General features: G+C 31.3%; 3 protein-coding genes and 1 non-coding gene across 4 annotated transcripts; 2 read left to right on the forward strand and 2 right to left on the reverse strand.

The window, feature by feature from the left end:
* Positions 1 to 664: 664 nt before the first annotated feature.
* On the reverse strand, positions 665 to 1,325 carry LOC111275705 (germin-like protein 9-3). The gene has a single exon (XM_089754679.1). The coding sequence runs from the start codon at positions 1,304 to 1,306 to the stop codon at positions 677 to 679; it is 630 nt and encodes a 209-aa protein (XP_089610805.1). The 5' UTR covers positions 1,307 to 1,325; the 3' UTR covers positions 665 to 676.
* A 1,263-nt stretch (positions 1,326 to 2,588) lies between these two features.
* Positions 2,589 to 5,826, forward strand: ETFALPHA (electron transfer flavoprotein alpha). The gene is made up of 8 exons (XM_022861205.2): positions 2,589 to 2,844; positions 2,930 to 3,112; positions 3,177 to 3,388; positions 3,876 to 4,039; positions 4,322 to 4,480; positions 4,644 to 4,696; positions 5,338 to 5,478; positions 5,630 to 5,826. The coding sequence occupies exons 1-8, from the start codon at positions 2,773 to 2,775 to the stop codon at positions 5,705 to 5,707; spliced, it is 1,062 nt and encodes a 353-aa protein (XP_022716940.2). The 5' UTR covers positions 2,589 to 2,772; the 3' UTR covers positions 5,708 to 5,826.
* A 461-nt stretch (positions 5,827 to 6,287) lies between these two features.
* On the forward strand, positions 6,288 to 6,358 carry TRNAG-CCC (transfer RNA glycine (anticodon CCC)). Its single transcript has one exon. It is a non-coding gene; the product is annotated as a tRNA-Gly (tRNA).
* Positions 6,359 to 9,527: 3,169 nt separating this feature from the next.
* LOC111276144 (vascular-related unknown protein 4-like) lies at positions 9,528 to 10,547 on the reverse strand. Its single transcript, XM_022861950.2, has 3 exons — positions 10,102 to 10,547; positions 9,954 to 10,019; positions 9,528 to 9,869 (listed from the first exon to the last, which is right to left on the reverse strand). The coding sequence occupies exons 1-3, from the start codon at positions 10,447 to 10,449 to the stop codon at positions 9,726 to 9,728; spliced, it is 558 nt and encodes a 185-aa protein (XP_022717685.2). The 5' UTR covers positions 10,450 to 10,547; the 3' UTR covers positions 9,528 to 9,725.
* Positions 10,548 to 16,055: the final 5,508 nt, after the last annotated feature.

A 16,055-nucleotide genomic window follows, 5' to 3' on the forward strand; every position in this document is an offset into this window, starting at 1 on the left:
GGGTTACAAGTATTGAGATTGTAATTTTAAACTATTAAATATCACTTTTAAAAATAATTACATAAATCAATTGAAATAATATTTTTTTCCACCATATGAATAGTAAAATAATATTATTTTGATACGTACGAAAGAGATTATAACTTGGGAATAAAAGAAAAAATTGTAAGTATTGAAATTTGAACTTCAAAACTATTGAATGTCAATTTTTAAAGATAATTGCATGAATCAATTGAGACAATATTTTTCCTATCACTAATCAAGTTGGTTCAGTATACTTTCGCTAATCATGATTACTTAGTCAAGAAACATACAGACAGGGCCACACTAATGTTGGATTATTCTAAAAGATCCAAAATTTTGGATTGTAAACTTATAATCCCCAAGAAAAATTGTCCTTTTTCTACTAGGAACAGATCTCTTCTCTTTATTTTTTTGATCCAGTTGCTTGTGTTTATATTACTTTTTGAGTTTGCTAATCTAAATGTGGAGGAATGCTTTGCTTTTCTTTTTCATAATCTTTATCCATGGCACCTTTATGAATTAATGCTTAAGGAACAACATTTGGCATTATTACATAAACCAAGAATGGTTTTGTTACAACATACTCATCTGAGTAACTCTTAAGACCCAAAAGTGGAAATGCAGAAAGTAGTTCAGAATCCCCATTTCAGGCCTAATTATATGGTTCAAAGCCTGCTTTGAGTTTTTCAATTGTGGCAACATCAGTTTTGAAAGACTTTGCCAAGATCTCGTCATCAATACCTGTAGCAAACACAGTAGAAGGAACCGAAACAGTGCCAGCAGCTGCACTACCAAAGGCCGAAACTGCATAAGCAAGGTCTTTGTCATCACTGTTGAACTGATAATGGACTAACCCCTTCGGAAACACAAACATATCTCCAGCTTGAAGTGTTTGAGTAAAGAGCTTGTTCGTAGTGTCAACAAATCCAACTTCAAGAGTCCCATAGGTGAGAAACAAAAGCTCGGCGGCACGAGGATGAGTGTGAGGAGGGTTAACTGAACCAGCAGGGTACTCTAAAACAGCATAAGAAACACTTTGTCCATTAAGGGCAGGGAATTCAGCCATGGATGCTTTTAACACTGTGAAATTTGTTGGTGGATTAGAGGTAACAAGTGTCCTCATACCGGTATAAGTGAAAAACTTTCCATTCAATTTACTAGGATTAACTCCAACCGGAACTACAAAATCTGAGGTAATATCTGGGTCTCCACTTATTGCGAAAAAAGGGTAGGCAAGAACCAGTACTAAGAAGAAGAATTGTTGCTTGACAGTCATGGCCATGGCTGAAAAACCTGGAAAAAATTAATCAATATTGAATACTTTTAACAATGCTGCTATGCCTTCAGCAAGAGTTGTATATAAATTAGACAGTTTCTTGGTATTGTCAAATAGATTTTTGTTTAATAGCTTCATGAGAAAGACAAAAGTTCTTAACATGACAACTATAGGCTCAGTTTTTCTCGTCTATTTTCCCAGGTTTTCTTTATTCGGAATTTCGGATGTTCTTTTAGCAGGGGCATTTTAGCTTGGGCATATTCTTGTATCCTGTCTTCATTTAATCGGCAGGAAATACTCTTTATCCTACAACCCTTGTTTGATTTCCTTTTGGGAACCCATTTGAACTTTCAAGTCAAATTAGCCATATATGAACAAACCAAGTAATTTGAAATCACATGGCAGCTTGTAGGAGCAACATTTCAAGACGGGTTCTAGAAATTACTTTAACGAAATCAACCTTATATTTTGATCGAGTTGATGTGGTCCGAATCGTTTTACATCAAACCGGTCATCGATTTTTTTAATTGGATCATTCTGATCCGATCACTTTTCTTATAAGTAAATGACTTATTTTTATTTCAGATAAGAGGACCTAACTCTTTCAAATACTCTCTTCACTTTTCTTTTTTTTTTTTTGAAAATTTCTTTTTAAAGCATTAAATTATTCATTAAAATACAAACGTTAAGAAGATCTCCGATCTTTCTTTTAATCGATTTTTGATTTTGTGATTTCAAGTCTTTACTCTTGGAAACGAGATTGGTGAAACACTTGGCAACTTTAATTCAAAATTTTCGGTTTGTTATTTAGTTGATTTTCATTTACAATTTTATTTTGATCTTGTAATCGTATGAATAATTAATACAATTAACATGAATTTGTACTAATATCTTTTTATTTGAAGAAAGGTTATTCGAATTTGTTTTTTTGAGCATAAAATATTTATAAGACTTAATAATTTGTATATTTATTTTATGTAAAATATTAAAATTTATATATTTATATTATATTTTATAAAAAATTATATAGTTTAATTTGTTTCAATATAAAAATATAAAATATATATTTTTTATTTTATTAAAAATTATATATAATTATTATTAAAATTTTAAATTATATATTTATATCTTATATTATCGTGACAGTTCTAATTGTGCAGAAGATCATCCCTTGATCAATCAAGTTAAATGCTCTGGTCAACGTAAAAAAAGCACGTGTCCTTTTGTTCGACCGGTCTCGGCTTTTTCTAATTATTTTTAAGCTTTAGTTGGACTTTTGTCAGCTACTGTTATTGGGCTGCGAAACAACACTTGGGCCATTGCATTGGAAACGAAAAGCGCAACGTTTAATCACTTCGACACAGACGCCTCTGCAGAAAGCGACTCTGTTCCGATAATCATTAATCCACCGCCATAAAATCCCAAAAATTCGAACAAACGAATCAGAGATTGAGCAAAACTCGAAAGAAGAAATGGCGAGTCGTTTAATTCTTAAAAATCTCTCAAAACGACATCTGTTTTGCTCCAGCTTCGTTTCTCGATCAGTAATTTTTCTTCTTCCTTTTTTTCTTTAATTTTAATTCGATTTTTTACTGAAATCGAATTTTTATTTGGGTTTTTACTGAAAAGGCAAGTACTTTGGTCTTAGCCGAGCATGAAGGTGGCTCGATCAAGGCTCCATCGTTGAGCGCGGTGGTGGCTGCCAACTCCATTAGCCAAGACAATTCTGTTTCCATCCTATTGGCTGGCTCCGGTTCTTCCCTTCAACAAGCCGCCCAGATGGCTGCCACGTGTCACCCTTATGTTTCTCAGGTAAATCTCTCGTGACGTCTGAACTTGTCTTGTAATTTTTGTAAAGAATCTTGTTTGCGTGTAGGTTCTTGTAGCTGATTCAGATAAATTTGCATACCCTTTGGCTGAGCCTTGGGCCAAGTTAGTCCAATTGGTTCAACAAAAAGGAGGCTACTCTCATGTAGTTGCTACTTCAGGTTCATTTGGGAAGAACATATTACCTCGTGCCGCTGCCCTTTTGGACGTTTCTCCAGTTACTGATGTTGTTGAAATTAATGGACCTCAGCAATTTGTCAGGTAAATTTATGTTGTTAAGATACCATTGATTTCTATGATGGGTACTATTTGTTTGCAAACTGTTGCTTGTCTCCCAAGTTATGTTGATTGTGTTGTGTCGATACACTTGAACTTTTAAAACATAGGATTTTTATCAGTATGTCAAGTAGATTAAAGTGTGGGGAATTGTATTTTGAGGTTTGTACCATGTATACTAGTTGTTTGCTGGTCAACGGTTAAGTTGTGTTATTTAGACTGTGTAATAGCACATCATAGCTCCTTCTGACCATAGTCATGTTACAGTTACTTGCATCTTTTACATGTTTGTGATTGATTTGTTTCTTTAAAGCTTATATTTTGCTGTTACTATTGATTACAAGGGCAGGACCATAGGAAAATAACTCAATGCTTATCTTGTTGTGCTTAACCGTACACATGCTAACAAATCATTATCATGCCTCTTGTTAAACTGATTTTGAAGTAAGATCTACTAATTTCTATGTAACAGGCCAATTTATGCCGGAAATGCCCTTTGTACAGTTCGATACACCGGTGCCAGCCCTTGTATGCTGACAGTTAGATCCACCTCTTTTCCAGTGCCTCCGATCTCGGTTGATTCAAAATCTGATGGGGCTCCTATTTCTCAGGTTGATCTCTCAACCTTAGATGAAGGTCTGTTTACCTTTCCCTGATGCTCAGATGTTCAAGTTGACTTGTCTCTATGTTGTAAGGCATTTTGCCTTGCTGCTTCAGAGAAGAAAGGAACCAAAGAAGGCATCGGTGTTCTCATAGCTTTTCTTGGATGTTTCTTCTGCCATAGGAATTATATGTTGAGAAACTTTATCTTAAAGAAAATGTTGGGAATTCTAACTCATTAGATTTGTTTGGGCTGATATTGAGTGCGCAACTGGAGTCTATGCCATGTCTTGACCTTCATTCTTACTTTGATTGTAGATTCTATTGGTAGATCTAGATACATAAAGCTATCATCAGAGGATACAGATCGCCCTGATTTGGGTAGTGCACGCATTGTGGTTACTGGTGGGAGAGCTTTGAAAAGTGCTGAGAACTTCAAAATGATAGAGAAGCTAGCGGAGAAACTTGGTGCAGCTGGTAGCTTCAAGAACTCTACTTTGAACTTATAGTATCTTCATTTTAATTTTGTCATTGCCATGTCTTCCTTTTAAAACAAATATAGATGTCAAATTTGTCAATGGGTTCTAATCTTTTACTTTTTCTGATATTACGCTTTGTGGTTCTTATCTTTTTGCTATAGTTGGTGCTACCCGTGCTGCAGTTGATGCTGGTTTTGTGCCCAATGAACTTCAGGTAAAATGCATATGGTTCTTAACTACTTACAAGTTATAAGCATGCCATAAGGAGTTTCTATCATGTTATTTTGTACTTCTTGATTAGTTCTGTTTGAGTCCCGGTGCCTTAGTTTTGTTTTGAAGCCATTCAAATGGAAAACTTAAACAATCATTTCATGCCTGTTTTGATGAGGTTGACTTCCTGAGATGTTGCCCATTTCTCTTATTTTCACAAACAAGAATGCATATACACACGTTCACATATGCATGCACAAGAGGAAACTATTTTATGATTCAAAGGATCAGTTGTGAAAAATTCATTGAATGATAATATGCACAGACTACATAGGTTATTTATTAGGCCTTACCTATTTGCTATTTGATTATGAAATAAAATGATACCAAACTTTTATACTATTGCATTGTTTAATTATCTTTTCTTGCCCTCCTCAATGTTGCCTGATCTTTGGATATGAAATATGTATCTTGAAGAAATATGCATTTACATTTGATTGAGAATCTAAAACAAAAATAGCTGAAAAGATATTAAATTAGTGAGTCCACTTAATTAGCAAATGTTATAATTAGCACATTTTGCTGCTGCACTATCTTACATATGTTTTTCTTGCCTGATCTGGTCTATATAACTTATCTTGCCAGGTTGGTCAAACCGGGAAAATTGTGGCCCCAGAACTATACATGGCATTTGGTGTTTCAGGAGCCATTCAACACTTAGCAGGCATGAAAGACTCTAAGGTTGTTGTTGCTGTTAACAAAGATGCAGATGCACCCATTTTCCAGGTGACCGTCCTTTCCTATACACACATGCATCCTTCCTCCCCCTTCCCCAAACCAGTTATCTGTCACATATGTGAATTCATGCATGCATACATAAAACGATGCATATATGATCCTGATCCTTTGATGCATTCCATATTCTTATATTGTGCAGGTAGCTGATTATGGACTCGTTGGTGATCTTTTTGAAGTGATACCAGAGTTGTTAGAGAAACTTCCTGAGAAAAAGTAGGCCTGTATACTTCAAGTCTCCATAAACTCCCAAAAATTGTTGAATGCTTAATTGCATGAAAGGTTCAAATTGAATAGCAATAAAGTAATAAAGTAACCAAATGATAATCCACTTTGCAATATCTGTTGTTAGTTTCTGGTGCGTGGAGCAAAGCAGATGCCTGTTCTTAGTCGGAAATAAACTTGAAATGCCAGCCTTAGTGAATCCTTTACCGCCAATGGCACTGCCATTTTATGTGGTCAAATGGATAACTGCATTTATCAGTCTCAAATTGTATTTGAAATTTGAATGAGCTCAAGTGAAACTCCATTGCTATAAGCAAGCCAATTACACCATAATGTGTGCTCTTTTATCACATTAAGCCTTCATTTCTCGAAGGCCATTTCTGTTCAAGGGAGAGATATAACAATGCATTTGGTTGTGAACTTCAAAATTACTATTAATCTTTTGATTTTGACTTTAAATGCTAAATCAATTAGCTTAATTTGAGTCCCTCAAAATTATGCGAAATACAGTTCTTTGGTGGGTATGAGCAAAAGAAGGGTTAAGAAATATAAATACTAATCAACCGGTCAATCAAGTGCATCTGGTGTAGTGGTATCATAGTACCCTCCCACGGTACTGACCGGGGTTCGATTCCCCGGATGCGCAGTAAATTTTTTTTTCACCATCCGAATGCATTTTTTCGGCATTGCTTTCTCTTAATCTGATATTTTGGTGGTCAAATTACACCAGAGAAAGCATAAAGCCAAAAGCTTTTGCAAAGAAATGTGGGTGGGGTTAAAGTCATCTGACAACTTTCTAGAATTTGAGGACACAAAAATCGCTCGAGGGCATTGAAATGACTTTTGATTAGATTGGTTTTTGTGGCCAACTGAAAGAATGGTGTCAAAAATTGCTAATTGGCTGGCAAATATCTTTTCATTATCAATCAAGGTCAAGGAAAATATTATTGAAATTGTGCCTACTTGTTGGCTGCTGCAGATATCTTGTTTTACTGCAGTTAGTTGCCTGTCTCATATTTTGTTGTGTTGTGTTTTTCATTAATTGTTGTTAGATGGGCGTTAGTTTAATTAAATACTTATATACTGTTGATTAGGTAGCTGTTAATTCACTTAATTATGATGTACTCCAGCAGTTTGTAATTAAGCCAAAAAGAACTATTGTCTGCATTTTTCACTTTGTATCTCATTCTCAGATTTTGTTCAATCTTGTTCTATCTTTGAGCTTAACTGTTTTGCTTCTTATTTTCTAGTACAGTGTGATTATCTCCAAGGTCATGGGCGTGTAGTCTAATGATTCAAGTTTGACTTGTAAGGGATTTCATTTCTCCAACTAATATGTATTGTTGCCTGCCATACTATTTAGTCTCCTTTTAGCATGTGCTTCGTGTCCCAATAGGCACATCCAAGTTTAATCAATACCTTTTACAGTCTGATCAATACTTGGATCCATGTGTTGCATAATTCAAACCACAAAAAAGTTGCATTTTTTGGGCATTATTGATTTGATGTTTGGCATATCTTGTCAACTTAATTTTCATTTCATCATCTTGCGTGTGATAGAAATAACAAGCCTCAAATAGGTTTCCTTTTTCAATATATTGTTTCCCTTTTTCAGAGAAAAACAATCAATCTTTAAGATCCATAGTTGTCACTTTTAATTACCCATTATTAATGTGAATTAATCCATTATTTGACTTGCACCGGCCCAAATATTTGGTTTAGTGATTGATATATAATCCCTACTCAAAAAAATCTGTAATTTGACTTGGTTTTTCGAGTGATGATTCTATAGACTTGAGACAAGTAATGATTTGAGCTTACCCTTATCATCAAAGATGATATATTATATTATATTAGAACTCATTTAAGGATGTAATAGGTTTGACTTAACAGTGATGATTATGATGGAATATGTTGGAATTCCGACCCTTCAGAATTTTTGTATTTGGTGGCACATCTTAATTAGAATGCTGCTTCTTTTTCATCAGGGGTTGAACAAGCAATAACATGAAAGGATGAGGCGGCTCGGGCAGGTTGCTTTGCCTTTAGATGAAGCAATAATCTTATTGCTTTCAAGTAAAACCGTGGAAATTGCAACACCAACCATCTATTTCTTCAGATAATTAAGATTGAAAGGTGAGGACATCTGAACATACAATTATGATTGTCGATCAACACAAATATATGACCTCCGAACATGAATTACTACCTATTGGCTACTCCAAAAGTTTCTATGTTTGATAGGGAAGATGAAAAAGAAGAAAAAAAAAGAGAATTTTTAATCTGCTAGTTGAGATTTATAATAATATGTGTTATTTTATAGCTTAATTTTTAGATTAAATTTTTTTTCATCCACTCTACAGAACGGAGTCATGTTTGTAGGGAGAAAAGAAAGGGTTGTTGGAGATATATAGTAGTTCAAAAGGATCATATATAAGAATGAAGTAATATCTTTTCGCGTTTGTTTACCAATTGAATGTGTCTATGGTATATATTCTTGCTTTGAGTGAGATATTAGGCTCATTTTGATTCTTCTTTACTTGATGGAAGTTCATGGATTGGCTAATTCTCGGCAAAATTTGGAGCTTTATTTTATGTTTATATATGAACAGATATGTATATATATGGTATCTTTGATGCTTTTCATGAGTCTTCTTCACTCATTTTTTAATAAAATGATCTTGGTTTAGCAAAAAAAAAAAAAAAAAAAAGCCCTAGATTTTGAAACAGATAAGGTTTTGACAATATGTAAGTTGGAAAATTATAACCTTGTTCACTTGGTAGGGTTGGGAGATAAAAGTAAAGCAATATTCACGTGTTGACATCAGCTAACATTTGGTAAGGCAGGGCAGAAAGATAGAACATTTCCTAACTAGTAAAATCACTGTTGGTACTGTGTTTTTTTTTTTTAATGAAAAAGGATCAAACATTGGAGCAAAAAGCAAAATTTTGACACTCCAAGAAAAGAAAACTTTGCATGTTAGAAGCAATTGGGTTATCTTGGAACTATTTACAGTCCCCAAATTGGAACTCTTTAGTTCAATCATGATTTCGGAATGGCCGAAAACGACATGAAATGAAACTATATATGATTGTGCAACAATTTCCCTCTCATGGTGATCATCAAGTCCTTGTTGTTCAATTATTTGTGAAAATTTTGCATAAAGGGTAAACTTTAATTCATACTTTTGAGTGTTCCTCGTTTGCCTAACACACAAATTTTAACCATATAAATGAAAATGAAATTAAAAATAGTGCCTCCAATTCTCATGCCATCAACAGGAAGGAAGATGTCGTTACAATTGGCAGGGTAGGTATTCCAAAATATGTTAACATTATTTGACCTCTTCTTGAGGTATGCCTCTTAACAATTAATTTTATGTAAGTTTGACAAATGCAAAACCCTTGTAAGTGTCACGCCAAACGCTCTAAGGAGAATAGATAGAGTATTCCAATCTCACATTAGATATGATTAATTGTTGACTTATAGATAGTTATAATTAATATGACTTTAATTTGATATTGTTTTATTGATTTCTTAGCCTCTTTTTAATTCTTTGACATAAGTCTTAATAAGTTGGTAAATATTACAGCAAGAAGTATCTTCGGATTTTGTCTAAACTTAATTTTTTTTCCGTGTGATTTGAAAGATTTTGTTTAAGTAAATACTGAACATGCTAAGTTCATTAAATTCTTTTTTGTTAATTTTAAGAGCATAATTTTACGTGATATATGTTTTTATTTTCATTTATTGCTAACAAAAAATGCAAGGTCTGGATATGATCATGCTCAACAACATTAAAGAATGTCCTCAGATTTTGTCTGAACTTAATCTTTTTTCGTGTGATTTTAAGGATTTTGTTTAAGTAAATACTGAACGTGCTATGTTCTTCTTTGAATTTTTTTTTTCCCATTAATTTTAACAACATAATTTTGCTATGATTGGGCATGCACAGCAACATTCTTTGCATTGATGCAGAGAGAGAGAGATCTATGCTGTAATAAAATTGAAATCAACCTAGATAATGTACTACCATAGACAAAGGAACTAAACAAAGACCCTTTTTGTTTAGTTCAGTGCCATCATTTTCTCTTCCATGAAAACCCAATTCATCACCATTTCTCTCATCTATCTGTCCTGAAGCACCTCCTTTCTCCTAAAAGAAGAAATTGCAACAAAAAAAAAAAAAAATTACATGCCCATATATAGTTGATCAAAACAAAGGTAATTGATTTCTTACCTGCGACATTTCCTTAGCATCCTTCTGCTTCAGGTTCTTATCAAAGTGGTTCACCAGGTTACAAACCTATAAAAAAAAGAAGTTGACATTTAAATTTTTTTTTCTGTTTTAAAAATCCCAATATAAGAAAAACTGAATAAAAGTTGACCTCGGGGCTATTAGCAGGAGAACTAGCAGTATCTTCCAAATCATCGTTAACCAAACCAGCTGATCCTTTAGTCTTTCGCTTCCTGAAACTCAAACTGTTATAGCTTTTATGATCTAAAGAAGCTCCAAAAACATGTCTTCTAGCAGCAGAAGAGGCAGCATCAGAAACTAGAGAAGAGGTTTGGTAATTCATATCAGAAGAAAAAGAGCTGCTTTCATTCATATGAACATTATTATTATTTGAGAAATCTTCAAAATACATTGTCCAACTACTCTCCTCAGGAGATTGATCATCATAAACAGAAACTAGTGATGATCTGCTCATAGAATTCCTGGATCTACTCTCCATATTTTCAATGAAAACCAATAATAATAAGATGAAGAAGAAAGAAAGATATCAGAATGGTGAGAAAAGAGATTAGTCCTGATAAACCTTCCTGGAAAACTATATATATATATATATATATATATAGTATAGAGAGAAAAACAATAGACAAGTTGAGAATAATGGAAGTATATGATTTGGAATCTTGGTAGGTTGTGGGCCAAAGGGAGAGAGTTGGGTGAGAAGTTAAATTTTGCTGCAAAGAAAGAAAGTTGGGGTTTGATATTTGTGGAGTAGATATTGGATAAGCATGCACCAACAGAGATTTGTTATGCCAAAATTTTCTTTGGGACGGACTTACCTTTCCACTAAATGCGTTGAATCAGTCACTTAAGTCACATAGTTAGACCTGTCCTTTCTGTCATTTTTCTTCCTAAGTACTTGGTTTCCTGAAAGTTACCATGGTATGGTGACATAGTTTAATTTCAATTTTGTAAGAACTTTTCGAGACCAAATCTCATCAAAGGATGTGTTAACATAGGTTAATTCAGTTAACAAGGGAGTCAACTAGGGATCGATTATTGTAGGAAATGCTTCAAAAATAAAATCATGGAGCATAAAGTTGACTTAAGTGTCAAAACATATAGATCCGTAGATCTATTGTTAGACATATATTAAAAGAGTTGTTACCAATTTTTTTTATTAAAATGTGATTGATCACCTAACTGAATCTATTTCATTTTAAAGAGAGATCTCAAACTTAATTCGGATATCTTTAAAATGTATATTCTAGTATATGAAATCAAAATTTAGGTCCAGGAGTACGATTATGCTTAAGGAAGACTATAACACCCTCAAAACACTCATCCAAAAAATGATACCAATTTGATTTCAAGTTATCTAGGCTTTAAAACATATTTAAAATTTATCAAATAATTTAATATTAAAAATTTTTCTTAAATTATTCAAATGTATTGGTAACAATTTAAGAAACTATTTGTCATGCTTTGAAGAAACTTTGTCGTCAGATTCACTTAATTTTGCTTCCATAAATAAATACTTAGACATTGGGTTTGTAGTTAGAAATATCCTCCAATCTGTTGATAAGACTTTCTGTTAAAAATTAGTATCCAATATGTTGGTAAGATTTTATGCAAAAAGACAATAAATATTATTATTATTTTTTAGAAAATTATAAGACTTTCTAATATGATGGTAAAACCTTATTTTTGAAATAAAATATTGGCCATAATAAGGCTTTTTATTTTTATTTTTTTGAAATAAAAAAGGTTATAAAGTTTTCCAATATATTGGTAAAACTTTTTTTTAATGATTGCTTTTCAATCTATTAGTAAGACTTTTATTTAAATATGTTTTTATAAAAACATATTTAAAGAATAATAGATACTAAAATAAATAAATAAAACTGTTAAATAAATTAAAAAAAAAAAAAACTAAAGTTGACTTAATTAAGCTATTGGGTTGTGTGGCTTACTAAAATAAATCCTCGTAATTTTAGATTTCGCAAAGAATTCCTAAAAAACAAAAATCTATTGCCAAAAATCATATATTTTTTTTTGAATGATTTTTCTCTCATTTTTTTTCTCAAAAGTCTCTATATAATCTTTTTCTCCTTCTTTTTTTTTTTTTTTGGTTTCCTTTTGTGTGTGGTTGATTGGTGTTTATATAGGGTCTTTTGCTAAGAATTTTAAGGATTTGCATTGAATGAAAAGAATTACAGATCTGATTATGCTTTGAATTAATTATTTTTAGATTATTTTTAAAACTGGTTTAATTAATATATGAAATTATCTCGATTTTTCTTGATTTTTAGAATCCTTTAAAATTTCTCAAATTAAATCTGACTTTGATTTCTTGATTTAATTTCTTTTTAACCTTACTTTAATATTTGAAGATGTCATATTTTAGTTTTAATTATCGATATTATACTTGATTAGTGCTTAAATTACTCTATAAATTTTAATGACATGATTTATGATAAAAATTTAAAAATAAATAAATAAAAGACTAAAAGATAAATAAATAAGACAAACAAAATAAAAAAAATAAATGTAGAAAATTGGACAATTGGGCTTGAATCATATCTAGGCCCAATTAGTTTGAGTTTCAGACTAAATAAGATGTCTACAACTACCTCTCTTTGCACAATTTTTACGAAAAAGAATGTACAAAGATTTAGATACCCATTACATCCGGATTCAAATTATTCAACTTTTTTTTAAAAGTTCTTCAAAAATAAAGGCATATAATTTTTTTTTTTTAAATTAAGGATGATACTTGAAAGTTTTAACAATCATGCTCAGAGGTCTTATCGATCACGTCCAAAGAACTTGAAAATTAAACCCTTTTGTGTGTGGTTGATTAATGTTTATATAAGGCATTTTGCTAGGAATTTTAGGGATTTACATTTAATGAAAAGAATTACAGATCTAATTATGCTCCAAATTAATTTTTTTATTCTCTTTAAAACATGTTTAATTAATATATGGAATTGTCTCGATTTTCCTTGATTTTCAGAATCTTTTAAAATTTTCTAAATTAAATCTAACTTTGATTTCTTAATTTGATTTCTTTTCAACCTTCTTTTAATATATGAAGAAATCAAATTTTAGTCTTAATTGTTGATATCATCCTTGATTAGTGCTTAAATTACTCTACAAATTTTATTAACATGATTTGTGATAAAAATTTAAAACTAGATAAATAAAAGACTAAAAAATAAATAAATAAGACAAAAAAATATAAAAAATAAATGTAGGAAATTGAACAATTAGGCTTGGATCGGATCTAGGCCCAATTGGCTTTAAGCCCAGACTAAATAGGATGCTACAACTATCCCTCTTTGCACAATTTTTGTAAAACAAAAATTATACAAAGATATAGATACCCATTACATCCGGACCCAAATTATTCAACTTTTTTTTAAAAGCTCTTTGAAAATAAAGGCACATAATTTTTTTTTTTTTAAATTAAGGATGATATCTGAAGGTTTTAACAATTATACCCAGAGGTCTTATAGATCGCATTCAAAGAACTTGAAAATTAAACCCAACTGTCTTACAAATCATTCATTGAAAAATGCTCATTTAAACAAAGATTAAACAACTTTAAAAAAAGGTACCTAAAAGTTTTAAAAGATTATGCTTGGAGGACTTAGAAACTACGCCTAAAGATCTTATAAATCTCAATTCTAAAATAGATTCAACTTAGAAGACTTATGAATCTTGCTTAGAAGACTTAGAGATTATGTTTGAAGGTCTTACAAATCTCGACTTTAAAACAGATTTAACTAAAAAAAACTTATGAATCTTGCTTAGAGGACTTGGAGATTATACTCGAAGCTTTTACAAATCGCGACTCTAAAATAAATTTAGCTCGTAAAACTTACAAATCTTGCTTGAAGGACTTAAAGATTACACTCGAAGGTTTTACAAATCTTGACTCTAAAATAGATTTAGCTTGGAATACTTATGAATCTTGTTCAAAGGATTTAGAGATTATGCCTAGAGGTTTTACAAACCAAACTTTGAAAAATCTCTTTTAAAACAAATGTTCAATCACTTTTACAAAAAAATGGATATCAAGAGGTTTTTAAGATTATGTCCAGAGGTTTTATAGATCTAGCATAAAAGACTTAAAAAAAGGTTTAATAGTTTTGAAAATCTATTTAGAGGTTTTAAAAAGAATTATCCAAAGGTTTTTAAAACTGATACTCAAAAGTATTAACAAATATACCTTGAGGTAAAATTTTGTTTGATCAAAGTTTTTGTTATCAAAAATTTAAGTCAACGTCTTTTTCTCCTGAAAAATATTAATGCAATGTATGAAATGGATATGATGCATACAATGCATGAAATGCAATAAATGCAATGCATGAATTTTATACCAAATGTCCTTAATTGTGGTAATAGGATTCTCGAAACTTTTCTTATTTCCATCTTCCATGACATAGCCTCTGAATTAGTTAATAAGTTCTTTCACGCATCAAAGTAAACATTCTTAGCATTTTCATTCTTAAAAACTATTCTTTTTGTCTAGTGAGTTGTTTTAGTACTGCTCCCTTGCATTTTGTATTTTTTTTACCCTAGAAAAGTTTCTTACAGCATTCACCTACCTCCCACCATGACTATTAAGATTCAATACATTTTGAACATCGAAACTTTTCAAGAATAGCAATGGAAATTACCCCACATAACTCTCTTCCGCATATGATCAAATCTCTTAAAAACTGGTGATTACTACCTAGAATAAGGATGATGAATCATAACTTTAGACTTTTCAAAAGGATGCAATGGTTTGGCATATTATGAAGAATCTTAATTACCAAAGAAATTTGGCCACTGAATGAGAACATGAACATCTTCCATTTAGGCACACAATTAAAAATAGTATTTTAAAGTGTAATCTATTTTGGCACTAATTTTAATTATTGATATGTAGTATCTTAATAAACGTCAAGACCAACTATGTTAGGCTCAAAATTTCAGATTTGAAAAATGAACAACGCCTTTTAGAGTGAATCTTAATAGTGAGATCGATTTTTTTGGGCTTTTAAATAAAAGTCTCCTTAGTGTTACATGAAAAGTTATAAGTTGCTTTTAGAGTTTCAATCTTGCTCTAAATTATCCTTTCGAGTTTTCACCTTAGAGTTTCATTCTTTTCTTCTGTTTTTTCTTATATATATTTTTTATATTCCATCATGCATTTAAGTATTCCAAATTCATCAAAAATAAAAAAAAATGATGGTGATTTTCTAAAAAAAAAAAAAAAAAAACTCTTTAATTTAGATATTCACATTTGATTAAAATAAATTTTTTAAATGACATAACGTGGACTGGCAGTTTAGGGTTTTGAAAGGAAGGATAAATGGCCCAAAAATGCATTTACAAGTGATTAAACCAAGGCATATTTCTTTTTCATAAACATATTTCCTTTTCTTAAATCATGCCGTTTCATTTTTTTTCCTTCTTTCATTTTTATTTTATTTTTGTATGAGTTTAAAATTTTTGAAACTTATCTTATTTCAAGATTGGTCCTTAACATAAGGTATTATTTTCTAACCCTCAGCATATTTCACATGCCATCTTGATGAAATCCCTTTCTTCTTGAACTTACCCTAAAATTTAGAGAGTGATCCTTAGTTAGGGTTTATTTAGAAAGAATAATCAATAGGTTCAAAAGGGGTGACAAATGGATTTTTTTTTCTTTTGTGAAAGGAATTTGAAAGATGGCCAATTTTAATTTCAAGTATAGATACCTATTGAAAAGCAGTTTTCAAGAGACAACTTATTCTTTTATTGACTTTAGGTTTATTTGAATACCCCACATGCATGATTTCACAATCAACTCTTTTTTTGCTTTTTTTAACAACTCATGCATTCTGATAATAAAGCTATCTAAATATTCATCAATCAAAATGATAAAAGGGTTATTAGAGACATTAACTAAATTTGACTTTTTCAATAAATTTATCCCAAAGTGAGTACAGAGGATTACTTGATAAAGGATTCAACGAAAAGATAAATGTAAAATAAGCCATAATACTAAACAAATTGAGAAAATATGGCTCAAGGAATTTAAATAGTGTTGTGTTTGAAATAACTTTGACA

Source organism: Durio zibethinus, chromosome 25, assembly GCF_047325235.1.
Source record: "Durio zibethinus cultivar Kanyao isolate XHJ-2024 chromosome 25, ASM4732523v1, whole genome shotgun sequence".
Taxonomy (NCBI): Eukaryota; Viridiplantae; Streptophyta; class Magnoliopsida; order Malvales; family Malvaceae; genus Durio; species Durio zibethinus.